At 38.6% G+C, this 12,500-nt stretch overlaps 2 protein-coding genes across 5 annotated transcripts in view; both read right to left on the bottom strand.

Moving 5' to 3' along the window:
• Nucleotides 1-3,820: 3,820 nt before the first annotated feature.
• LOC114574029 (H-2 class II histocompatibility antigen, E-S beta chain-like) lies at nucleotides 3,821-11,408 on the bottom strand. 3 transcript variants are annotated; one of them, XR_003695019.1, is made up of 7 exons: nucleotides 11,303-11,408; nucleotides 10,764-11,036; nucleotides 9,215-9,428; nucleotides 7,169-7,236; nucleotides 6,072-6,185; nucleotides 4,123-4,466; nucleotides 3,821-4,072 (listed from the first exon to the last, which is right to left on the bottom strand). XR_003695019.1 is itself a non-coding variant. In XM_028606312.1 (6 exons), the coding sequence occupies exons 1-6, from the start codon at nucleotides 11,355-11,357 to the stop codon at nucleotides 4,441-4,443; spliced, it is 750 nt and encodes a 249-aa protein (XP_028462113.1). In that variant the 5' UTR covers nucleotides 11,358-11,408; the 3' UTR covers nucleotides 3,821-4,440. The 3 variants fall into 3 exon arrangements, 1 of the variants encoding a protein (XP_028462113.1); XR_003695020.1 differs by having other exon boundaries at nucleotides 4,173-4,466; XM_028606312.1 differs by having other exon boundaries at nucleotides 3,821-4,466.
• LOC114574031 (rano class II histocompatibility antigen, A beta chain-like) overlaps nucleotides 3,821-12,500 on the bottom strand; it is a 24,534-nt gene continuing 15,854 nt past the window's right edge. For both annotated transcript variants that reach the window (XM_028606315.1, XM_028606316.1), the window contains exon 8: nucleotides 3,821-4,222. The gene's annotated coding sequence lies outside the window, so the exon portion shown is untranslated. The remainder of the gene's footprint in view (nucleotides 4,223-12,500) is intronic.

Raw genomic sequence — 12,500 nt, 5'->3', positions numbered from 1 at the left:
TTTTTTTGAACGATGACGAGCCGGAATGAAATATCAGTAATGAGGCTATTTTTAAAATGTAGGGAGTAGAAAGTACAGATTATTCCGTGAAAATGTAAGGAGTAGAAGTAAAAAGTATGCTGTAAAATAATTACTCCAGTAAAGTATAGATACCCAAAATTTCTACTTAAGTAAGGTAACGAAGTATTTGTACTTGACACCTCTGATGTGTGACAGGTAAAAATAATAGATTGTTTTGTTTGATGAACCAAAGTACTGGACACATTAAAATGTTGATCTGATAAAAGTCAGAGCATCAGCAAACTTATTAAAATTCATCGTCAGGGGAACATGAATAATGAACTACATTTCATCACAATACATCCCATAATAGTTGTTATATTGTTGATGACCAACGTGGAGACTTCATCATCCTCAGAGCACCGTCACCTGTTGACTAAACCATCTCTAACAAGGTGACATGTGTTCATATGAGTAGACTCCAGTAACTAAGAGGAGATCTCATTGGTATGGAAGGGAATAGAAACCATGAGTTAGTTCTGATATTATATTCAACATATATAATTAGTCCACATGGAAACTATTAGACAGTAAAGACCATCATTATATTCAACATATATAATTAGTCCACATGGAAACTATTAGACAGTAAAGACCATCATTATATTCAACATATATAATTAGTCACATGGAAACTATTAGACAGTAAAGACCATCATTATATTCAACATATATAATTAGTCCACATGGAGACTATTAGACAGTAAAGATCATCATTATATTCAACATATATAATTAGTCCACATGGAGACTATTAGACAGTAAAGATCATCATTATATTCAACATATATAATTAGTCCACATGGAGACTATTAGACAGTAAAGACCATCATTATATTCAACATATATAATTAGTCCACATGGAGACTATTAGACAGTAAAGATCATCATTATATTCAACATATATAATTAGTCCACATGGAAACTATTAGACAGTAAAGACCATCATTATATTCAACATATATAATTAGTCCACATGGAGACTATTAGACAGTAAAGACCATCATTATATTCAACATATATAATTAGTCCACATGGAGACTATTAGACAGTAAAGATCATCATTATATTCAACTAGGGCTGGGCGATATGGACCAAAAGTCATATCCCAATATATTTTGGCTGAATATCGATATACGATATATATCCCGATATTTTTTCCGTAAAGTGAGAGCAAATGTTCAGTCAAAGTCAAAGCCAAATATGACATGTCACAAGTAGTTTCATAGAAACCGGCTATTTGCAGTGAACAGTTACAAAAACTAATGAATAAATAATGAACAGGTTTTTTCACCTGGTTCATGATTAAAGCTGTTCAAATAACAATAAATGTAAACTGTATAACATATAAATACTGTATAACAACAGGAGTACCTTTATTGAAATCAAAGCTCCATAAGGTGCACATTTAAATAAAAAAATATCTTAAATAAAAAGCCTATAAAATAAAAGAGGCCAATCCAAAAGGATCAGCAGCTTGCTGGCTTGCTTGGAGCAAGGATCAAATTTGATCTATATCGATATATGCGATATGGTCTAATTCCATATCTCATTTAAAAATATATTGATATATTTTTTATATCGACATATCGCCCAGCCCTATATTCAACATATATAATTAGTCCACATGGAAACTATTAGACAGTAAAGATCATCATTATATTCAACATATATAATTAGTCCACATGGAGACTATTAGACAGTAAAGATCATCATTATATTCAACATATATAATTAGTCCACATGGAAACTATTAGACAGTAAAGATCATCATTATATTCAACATATATAATTAGTCCACATGGAGACTATTAGACAGTAAAGATCATCATTATATTCAACATATATAATTAGTCCACATGGAGACTTAGACAGTAAAGACCATCATTATATTCAACATATATAATTAGTCCACATGGAAACTATTAGACAGTAAAGACCATCATTATATTCAACATATATAATTAGTCCACATGGAGACTATTAGACAGTAAAGACCACCAGAACTCCTCCTGGACCTGGAGATGAAGGTCCAGAGTTCAGCCTCTAGGGGGCAGCGTTGCCTTTTAAATCCCACTGTTGATGTCAGCTACCAGTCAGCGTTCTCTGAATATGACCAGATCTACTTTATTACTCCTGTTTTTAATAGAACAGCAACAGCAGGAAATGAAGTCAGCTGATCACTGAAACTGATCAGGAAACTGTGAAATAAAGATCATGTCTGAAAGGACAAACACACATTTAGTCAAACTAAAGTCCAGAGATTGAGTTAGAAGTTTGATCATCTGAATCCAGACTTTATAAAGCTGCAGCACAGACACATGTTCTGATATGTTCATCATCACTTTCATCTTTTATATCAGACAATCTGCTGCTTGATACCAGAGACCAGGTTTTAACACTTGTGTTGACTCCACCGTCCTCCATGAACTTGTCATTAAGGTAAAAATTGAAAAGATCTGCATTTTAAAATGTTTTTTGTCTCTCTTTTCAACGCTTTTCATTCATGGTCAATAATAATGACATTATACTTATTTTTCAGTTTGAAAAAAAGCAGAAATCATGAATTATTTTGACTAATATAATACAACACAAGGGTTAAACTGAATTTAGGATTATGATTTAAATATAGCAAATAACGTAATAAGTTTCTAAATGTCTTTTTTAGATGTGTTTATAGTTAATGCTAGACCTTCTAATAATGATTTATAGACATACATTAATATTAATATCATAAGAAGAAGCTGCTGTAAGACTAGTGATGTGTTTATAGTTAATGTTAGACCTTCTAATAATGATTTATAGACATATATTAATATTGATATCATAAGAAGAAGCTGCTGTAAGACTAGTGATGGGTTAATATCATCGATGATGGATTGTGAATAAAGAAATACATTATTATAAGAATATAAATATTAGTTCTGTTTTTGATTACAGTAATCTGTAGTCGACTAACACTGATATGATTTTGTTGACTTGATGAGATGATTTAATCAACAGATCTGTAAAACTGATTTTAATAACAAATCACCACTTTAAATCTGGTGTTTACCAGAAATGTTCTGATAACTTTCTTAGAAATTAATCATTCAGCATGAAAAATACTAAAATACTGAATAAATCTGAGTTAACTTTATACTGTTGGTGAATAAGTTGTTATGAGGGTTATTAATAAATCTTAGTTAACTTTATACTGTTGGTGAATAAGTTGTTATGAGGGTTATTAATAAATCTTAGCTAACTTTATACTGTTGAAGAAAAAGTTGTTATGAGGGTTATTAATAAATCTTAGTTAACTTTATACTGTTGGTGAATAAGTTGTTATGAGGGTTATTAATAAATCTTAGTTAACTTTATACTGTTGGTGAATAAGTTGTTATGAGGGTTATTAATAAATCTTAGTTAACTTTATACTGTTGGTGAATAAGTTGTTATGAGGGTTATTAATAAATCTTAGTTAACTTTATACTGTTGGTGAATAAGTTGTTATGAGGGTTATTAATAAATCTTAGTTAACTTTATACTGTTGGTGAATAAGTTGTTATGAGGGTTATTAATAAATCTTAGTTAACTTTATACTGTTGGTGAATAAGTTGTTATGAAGGTTATTAATAAATCTTAGCTAACTGATTGACTAAGAGAGAGCAGCTGTAACATATTTATACTGTTGGAGAATAAGTTGTTATGAGATATGGATCTTTATAGATGAAATACTTCCAGTTTATTATCTGATCAATAAATCCACAGTGTGTCAGAGAGTTTTCTGATCAGTTTATTAGGGTTAGAAAATGTTCCACTCCAGTAAAAATATATAAATCTAACAATCACACAACCTACCAGCCCCCAAATCATTCAAATAACTGATTATATCTGATTTAAAGATCAGAGTTATTACGTTTGTGGATATAAGTGGCTGAAAAATATTGATTTCACACAGAAAAGAATCATATCACATGTAGATGAAGCAGAGTTCAGATCCAGCTGGGATACACCAGAGTCCAGACTAGACCTGGTCCAGGACCATCAGAGTAACACCACAGTCCTGGATCAGGTTCAGACCTGGTCCAGGACCATCAGAGTAACACCACAGTCCTGGATCAGGTTCAGACCTGGTCCAGGACCATCAGAGTAACACCACAGTCCTGGATCAGGTTCAGACCTGGTCCAGGACCATCAGAGTAACACCACAGTCCTGGATCAGGTTGAGACCAGCTGAGTATCAGAGTCCAGATCATCAGAGAATCAGGAGTTGAGTCGGTCCAGCAGATGGTCCAGGACCGACAGTCTGCTGAGCTGAAACACACGAAGCAGGTTGAAGCAGCTGCTGCTTTTTATTCCATCTGACAAACAGCTACAGGACCAGAACCAGGTCCAGAATCAGCTACTGGGAACCAGAATCCTTCCTGGATTAAAGAGAAGAGACAACACATCCAGACATTAGTCCTTCAACCTGAACTGGTCTGAAACTAAACAAAATAAAAAGGTTATTTTAGAGAAGAACTTTTAGAGACAGGTTTCAGAAGGAGTAGTAAAGATAAACAGGGTTCAGACTCTGGACCTGGTCTGGAACTCCTCTGAGACTGAAACTATTGTGGAACTGGTCTAATGTTCTGTAAAGAGGTCTGAACTAGTCTACAGAGAGCCCTGTTCTGACCTCGGGCCTTCCTCTTGTAGTAGATGGTCTAATGTTCTGTAAAGAGGTCTGAACTACTCTACAGAGAGCCCTGTTCTGACCTCGGGCCTTCCTCTTGTAGTAGATGGTCTAATGTTCTGTAAAGAGGTCTGAACTAGTCTACAGAGAACCCTGTTCTGACCTCGGGCCTTCCTCTTGTAGTAGATGGTCTAATGTTCTGTAAAGAGGTCTGAACTAGTCTACAGAGAACCCTGTTCTGACCTCGGCCTTCCTCTTGTAGTAGATGGTCTAATGTTCTGTAAAGAGGTCTGAACTAGTCTACAGAGAACCCTGTTCTGACCTCGGGCCTTCCTCTTGTAGTAGATGGTCTAATGTTCTGTAAAGAGGTCTGAACTAGTCTACAGAGAACCTGTTCTGACCTCAGGCCTTCCTCTTGAGTAGATGGTCTAATGTTCTGTAAAGAGGTCTGAACTAGTCTACAGAGAACCCTGTTCTGACCTCGGGCCTTTCTCTTGTAGTAGGTGGTCTAATGTTCTGTAAAGAGGTCTGAACTAGTCTACAGAGAGCCCTGTTCTGACCTCTAGCCTTCCTCTTGTAGTAGATGGTCTAATGTTCTGTAAAGAGGTCTGAACTAGTCTACAGAGAACCCTGTTCTGACCTCGGGCCTTCCTCTTGTAGTAGATGGTCTAATGTTCTGTAAAGAGGTCTGAACTAGTCTACAGAGAACCCTGTTCTGACCTCGGCCTTCCTCTTGTAGTAGATGGTCTAATGTCTGTAAAGAGGTCTGAACTAGTCTACAGAGAACCCTGTTCTGACCTCGGCCTTCCTCTTGTAGTAGATGGTCTAATGTTCTGTAAAGAGGTCTGAACTAGTCTACAGAGAACCCTGTTCTGACCTCAGGCCTTCCTCTTGTAGTAGATGGTCTAATGTTCTGTAAAGAGGTCTGAACTAGTCTACAGAGAACCCTGTTCTGACCTCGGGCCTTCCTCTTGTAGTAGATGGTCTAATGTTCTGTAAAGAGGTCTGAACTAGTCTACAGAGAACCCTGTTCTGACCTCAGGCCTTCCTCTTGTAGTAGATGGTCTAATGTTCTGTAAAGAGGTCTGAACTAGTCTACAGAGAACCCTGTTCTGACCTCGGGCCTTCCTCTTGTAGTAGATGGTCTAATGTTCTGTAAAGAGGTCTGAACTAGTCTACAGAGAACCCTGTTCTGACCTCGGGCCTTCCTCTTGTAGTAGATGGTCTAATGTTCTGTAAAGAGGTCTGAACTAGTCTGCAGAGAACCCTGTTCTGACCTCGGGCCTTCCTCTTGTAGTAGATGGTCTAATGTTCTGTAAAGAGGTCTGAACTAGTCTACAGAGAACCCTGTTCTGACCTCGGGCCTTCCTCTTGTAGTAGATGAATCCAGCCAGAGATAAGACCAGACCCAGGATCAGTCCTGAGGCTCCGATGGCAATCTTGTTCTTCTCAGACTCAGGCATGGACGGGTCTGAGGACAGACAGGGAGAGAGAGACAGGTCAGGAGACAGACAGATAGGTAGAGAGAGAGTCAGACAGGTAGAGAGAGAGTCAGACAGATAGAAAGACAGACAAGGGAGCAGAGAGACAGACAGAAAGAGAGATCGACAAGACAGGTAGAGAGGGACAGATAGGGAGAGAGTCAGATGGGTAGACAGACAGCGAGAGAGTCAGACAGGTAGAGAGTTAGACAGGGAGAGAGACAGACAGGTAGAGAGACAGACAGAAAGGTAGATAGACAGACAGTTAGAGAGAGCCAGGTAGAGAGACAGACATGGAAAGAGACAGCCAGGTAGAGAGAGTCAGACAGGTATAGAGTCAGACAGGTAGAGAGAAAGACAGGTAGAGAGTCAGACAGTTAGAGAGACAGACAGACAGGTAGAGAGACAGACAGGTAGAGAGTCAGACAGGTAGAGAGTCAGACAGGTAGAGAGAGAGTTAGGTAGAGAGACAGACAGGTAGAGAGAGAGTTAGGTAGAGAGACAGACAGGTAGAGAGTCAGACAGGTAGAGAGTCAGACAGGTAGAGAGAGAGAGTTAGGTAGAGAGACAGACAGGTAGAGAGAGAGTTAGGTCGAGAGACAGACAAGTAGAGAGTCAGACAGGTAGAGAGACAGACAGGTAGGGAGACAGACAGGTAGAGAGACAGACAGACAGGTAGAGAGAGAGTTAGGTAGAGAGACAGACAAGTAGAGAGTCAGACAGGTAGAGAGACAGACAGGTAGGGAGACAGACAGGTAGAGAGAGAGTTAGGTAGAGAGACAGACAGGTAGAGAGAGAGTTAGGTAGAGAGACAGACAAGTAGAGAGTCAGACAGGTAGAGAGTCAGACAGGTAGAGAGATAGACAGGTAGAGAGACAGACAGGTAGATGGAGAGAGTTAGGTAGAGAGTCAGACAGGTAGAGACTCAGACAGGTAGAGAGCCAGACAGGTAGAGAGACAGACAGGTATTTACCCCAGTCAGTAATCAGAGGAGCTTTCAGGCTGGCGTGTTCCACCATACAGGAGATCTTCTCTCCAGACCTGCTGACACAAACCAGACATCAGAGATTCTGGTTCTTACTGACAATACTGGACCAGGACCTGGACCTGGACCAGAACCTGGACCAGAACCTGGACCAGAACCTGGACCTGGACCTGGACCTGTAGGTGACTGATCCGAAGCTAACTAGATCTGAAGCTAACTAGATCTGAAGCTAACTAGACCTGAAGCTAACTGTATCTGAAGCTAACTAGATCTGAAGCTAACTGGACCTGAAGCTAACTAGACCTGAAGCTAACTGGACCTGAAGCTAACTAGATCTGAAGCTAACTGGACCTGAAGCTAACTGTATCTGAAGCTAACTAGATCTGAAGCTAACTGGACCTGAAGCTAACTAGACCTGAAGCTAACTGGACCTGAAGCTAACTAGATCTGAAGCTAACTAGACCTGAAGCTAACTAGACATGAAGATAACTAGATCTGAAGCTAACTGGACCTGAAGCTAACTAGACCTGAAGCTAACTGGACCTGAAGCTAACTAGATCTGAAGCTAACTGGATCTGAAGCTAACTAGATCTGAAGCTAACTAGACCTGAAGCTAACTGGACCTGAAGCTAAGTGGACCTGAAGCTAACTGGACCTGAATGTAACTAGACCTGAGGCTAACTGGACCTGAAGCTAACTAGACCTGAAACTACCTGGACCTGAAGCTAACTGGACCTGAAGCTAACTGGACCTGAAGCTAACTAGACCTGAACCAGAACCTGGATCTGGACTAGAACCTGGACCTGGACCTGGACCTGGACGTAACTGGACCTGTAGGTGACTGACCTGAAGCTAACTGGACCTAAAGCTAACTAGACCTAAAGCTAACTGGACCTGAAGCTAACTGGACCTGAAGCTAACTAGACCTGAACCAGAACCTGGACCTGGACCTGGACTAGAACCTGGACCTGGACCTGTATGTGACTGACCTGAAGCTATCTAGACCTGAAGCTAACTGGACCTGAAGCTATCTAGACCTGAAGCTAACTGGACCTGAAGCTAACTGGATCTGAAGCTAACTAGATCTGAAGCTAACTAGACCTGAAGCTAACTGGACCTGAAGCTAACTGGATCTGAAGCTAACTAGATCTGAAGCTAACTAGATCTGAAGCTAACTAGACCTGAGGCTAACTGTACCTGAAGCTATCTAGACCTGAAGCTAACTGGACCTGAAGCTAACTGGACCTGAAGCTTTCTAGACCTGAAGCTAACTGGACCTGAAGCTAACTGGACATGAAGCTATCTAGACCTGAAGCTAACTGGACCTGAAGCTATCTTACCTGAAGCTAACTGGACCTGAAGCTAACTGGACCTGAAGCTATCTAGACCTGACGCTAACTAGACCTGAAGCTAACTGGACCTGAAGCTAACTAGACCTGAAACTACCTGGACCTGAAGCTATCTAGACCTGAAGCTAACTGGATCTGAAGCTAACTAGACCTGAAGCTAACTGGACCTGAAGCTAACTGGACCTGAAGCTATCTAGACCTGAAGCTATCTTACCTGAAGCTAACTGGACCTGAAGCTAACTGGACCTGAAGCTATCTAGACCTGACGCTAACTAGACCTGAAGCTAACTGGACCTGAAGCTAACTAGACCTGAAACTACCTGGACCTGAAGCTAACTGGACCTGAAACTACCTGGACCTGAAGCTATCTAGACCTGAAGCTAACTGGACCTGAAGCTAACTGGACCTGAAGCTATCTAGACCTGAAGCTATCTAGACCTGAAGCTAACTAGACCTGATGCTATCTAGACCTGAAGCTAACTAGACCTGAAGCTATCTAGACCTGAAGCTAACTGGACCTGAAGCTAACTGGACCTGAAGCTAACTAGACCTGAAACTACCTGGACCTGAAGCTATCTAGACCTGAAGCTAACTGGACCTGAAGCTAACTAGACCTGAAGCTAACTGGACCTGAAGCTAACTAGACCAGAACCAGAACCTGAACCAGGACCTGTAGGTGACTGACCTGGGCGTGTACTCCAGGTGAGAGTGGATCTGGTAGTACCAATCACCGTCTGCCAGCTCATCAGTGGAAGTGACATCAGAGGTGACTTCCTGTCCGTCTCTGGTCCACTTGACTCTGATCTGTTTGGGGTAGAAGTCGTAGACGCTGCAGACCAACATGGCCGGATGTTTACCACCAGAGGGCTCCGTAGAGCTCAGTCTGACATAGGGCTCAGCTGGAACACACAACACATGGCCATCACATTATTCATTATGTCCTTCATTAAAGCTCCTTCAGCTCGGCCCACAGCCCTTCACACACCACAGCAGGGACATGCTGTCCTCTCATTGGTGCCTTTCACTTATGTCCCGCCCACTGGCTTTGATGGGTGAATGACAGATTTCACAGGAGCATTCTGGGAAAATCCACCATTATAAAAACTGACATTAACAGTAGAAATGAAATCAGGACATTAAAATAAATGTTGAAACATACTGAACATTATTATTTAGAGCAGTTTTCAGTTTGGTAATAAATCATTTATAACAGGAACATGACTTTATATTATTATAAATGTTATTAAGTCAGATATCACACAATAACATTTAAATATGAGTTAATTATTATAACAGGAACATGACTTTATATTATTATAAATGTTATTAAGTCAGATATCACACAATAACATTTAAATATGAGTTAATTATTATAACAGGAACATGACTTTATATTATTATAAATGTTATTAAGTCAGATATCACACAATAACATTTAAATATGAGTTAATTATTATAACAGGAACATGACTTTATATTATTATAAATGTTATTAAGTCAGATATCACACAATAACATTTAAATATGAGTTAATTATTATAACAGGAACAGGACTTTATATTATTATAAATGTTATTAAGTCAGACATCACACAATAACATTTAAATATGAGTTAATTATTATAAACTAGTAAATCTAGAGTCTAAAATCAAACTCTAAGCTCTAATGTTTAAATATAACATTAGTCATAATAATATGACTGTTGTCAGTAGAGTTCATAATGAATAATCATTATAATCATTATAATATTAATATGTATTATCAGTATGAATAATCATTATAATCAATATAATATTAATATGTATTATCAGTATGAATAATCATTATAATCATTATAATATTAATATGTATTATCAGTAGAGTTCATAATGAATAATCATTATAATCATTATAATATTAATATGTATTATCAGTAGCTGCAGTACCAGGGTTCAACCAGCAGGTGGCGCTTTGATTTAAACATTAAAATCATTAATTCATTCATAAAATATTAATTTATTACAACAGATTTTAGTTTAGTGTTTATTTAAAGTGTTAATTGTAATAATATGTAATAATTAAATATTCATTAAGGAAACTGGTTCAGGATGAATTCACCATCTGATTTCCTGCTGAAACTTTAAATGAATCTGATTATTATAAACTATGAGTCAGATGAATCAGTAGATGAGTTGATGATGATTCAGTGAATTAATAAATCAGATGATGATGATGTCACAGAAACACTAACTCACCTGATTTAGTCAGAGCAGCCTGGTAGTCAACATCAATGTTGTTTTTGCAGACCGTCTCCTTCTGAGCTCTCCTCGCAGCCAGTTCTGAAGGATTTTTGTTGAAGTTCTCTGCGTTCTTCACTCCAAACTCAGTGTATCCGACAAACTTCCCCAAACTGCTGCTGAACCTCAAGTACTCCAACTTGTTGTAGTAATAAGAGAAGATGTACTCGATGCCGTTCAGATCAGACGAGTTAAACACACAACGGTTCAGAGCATAATGCATAAATCCATCTGGAGGAGAAAAAAACAATCAGTTTGAATTATAGTATAGAGTATTGATCAGTAATCAGAGTATTGATCAGTAATCAGAGTATTGATCAGTGATCAGAGTATTGATCCTACCTGCTGTGTAGAGGCTGATGAAGTATAAACAGTATAAAGTGTGTAGTATTGATCAGTGATCAGAGTATTGATCCTACCTGCTGTGTAGAGGCTGATGAAGTATAAACAGTATAAAAGTGTGTAGTATTGATCAGTGATCAGAGTATTGATCCTACCTGCTGTGTAGAGGCTGATGAAGAGCAGGGAGACCCTGAGAAAGGATGAAGCCATGTTCCTCTGTTCTCTTAACAAACACTGACTCAGTGTCACTGAGAGCTGATCTAAAAACCAGAGGACATGATCACATGACCTGCAGCATCCAATCATATCCAACCATCACCTGTTACCAGGCAGATAACTAACCACAGGCTGCTGATGGAGCACAAACACACTGAACTCTGGCACACTGGATACTCAAGTTTTTCATTATTATTCTGAATCCTTTAATATTGAGTTTCTGATAATACAGTCTGATCAGATTATATCAACAGTACTGTTAAAATGTCAAGATAATTACTATACCAACTTATCGTACGTTATATGGACATGATGTTGGTCATTCTTGTTGACTTCGATATTGCCATTGTGTTGACATAAGAAGGTCACCAACATTTTAGCCAACATGATGCCAGAATAAACAGCAGGGTTTTCCCTTATATTATAAGAATTAGGCGTATCACCTAAGCAGAATGAACAGAAATAAATCTTTGTGTTTTGGTGTCATTCTGTCCTCTCATCTCCTCTCTGTCGGGGCTCAGGTTGTCCTTTCACATGCACACACAGGGAAATGTTGAATTATCTGTCTCAACTGTTTTTCTGCTTTTTTAAATAAATTATCAGATAAATGTACCTAACGTTTTTCATGTTTCTTTGTTTTGGTCCATTATAATCCTTTGTTATACAGCTGAAAAGACAATTAGGAGTTATTCATACTGGCCATGGTTGTGTTTGTTAATGTGAGATGTACAACTTGCAGATAGAGTGAAGAAAGAGCTCAAAGAGAGTAATAATGTGACAGGAGCAAACAATGCTCAGCAAGGTCTGGGGTTTCAGAGGATTAAGAAAGTAGTAATCTGCTGCTACAGAGCTTCATGTATCCATCAGATGTCTCCATGACTCCTCTATGTGTCTGAATGCTCTTTGATGAGTTTAGCTCATAGAAAGTCCTCTTAACAAATAGATGTTCTTACATTGTGTACATGCTGTACCATGGTTTAACCAGACTGACATCTGAAAAGGCAGAAAGAGACCAAGCATCACCTGTTACCAGGCAGACAGTTCAGACTACAGGCTGCTGATGGAGCAGGAACACACTGAACACTTTCAGACTGGAAACTGTCTTCTACATATAATGATTTGATTATTATTATCTGT

Source organism: Perca flavescens, chromosome 19, assembly GCF_004354835.1.
Source record: "Perca flavescens isolate YP-PL-M2 chromosome 19, PFLA_1.0, whole genome shotgun sequence".
Lineage (NCBI taxonomy): Eukaryota > Metazoa > Chordata > Actinopteri > Perciformes > Percidae > Perca > Perca flavescens.
This window is presented reverse-complemented; position numbering and strand designations above follow the sequence as displayed.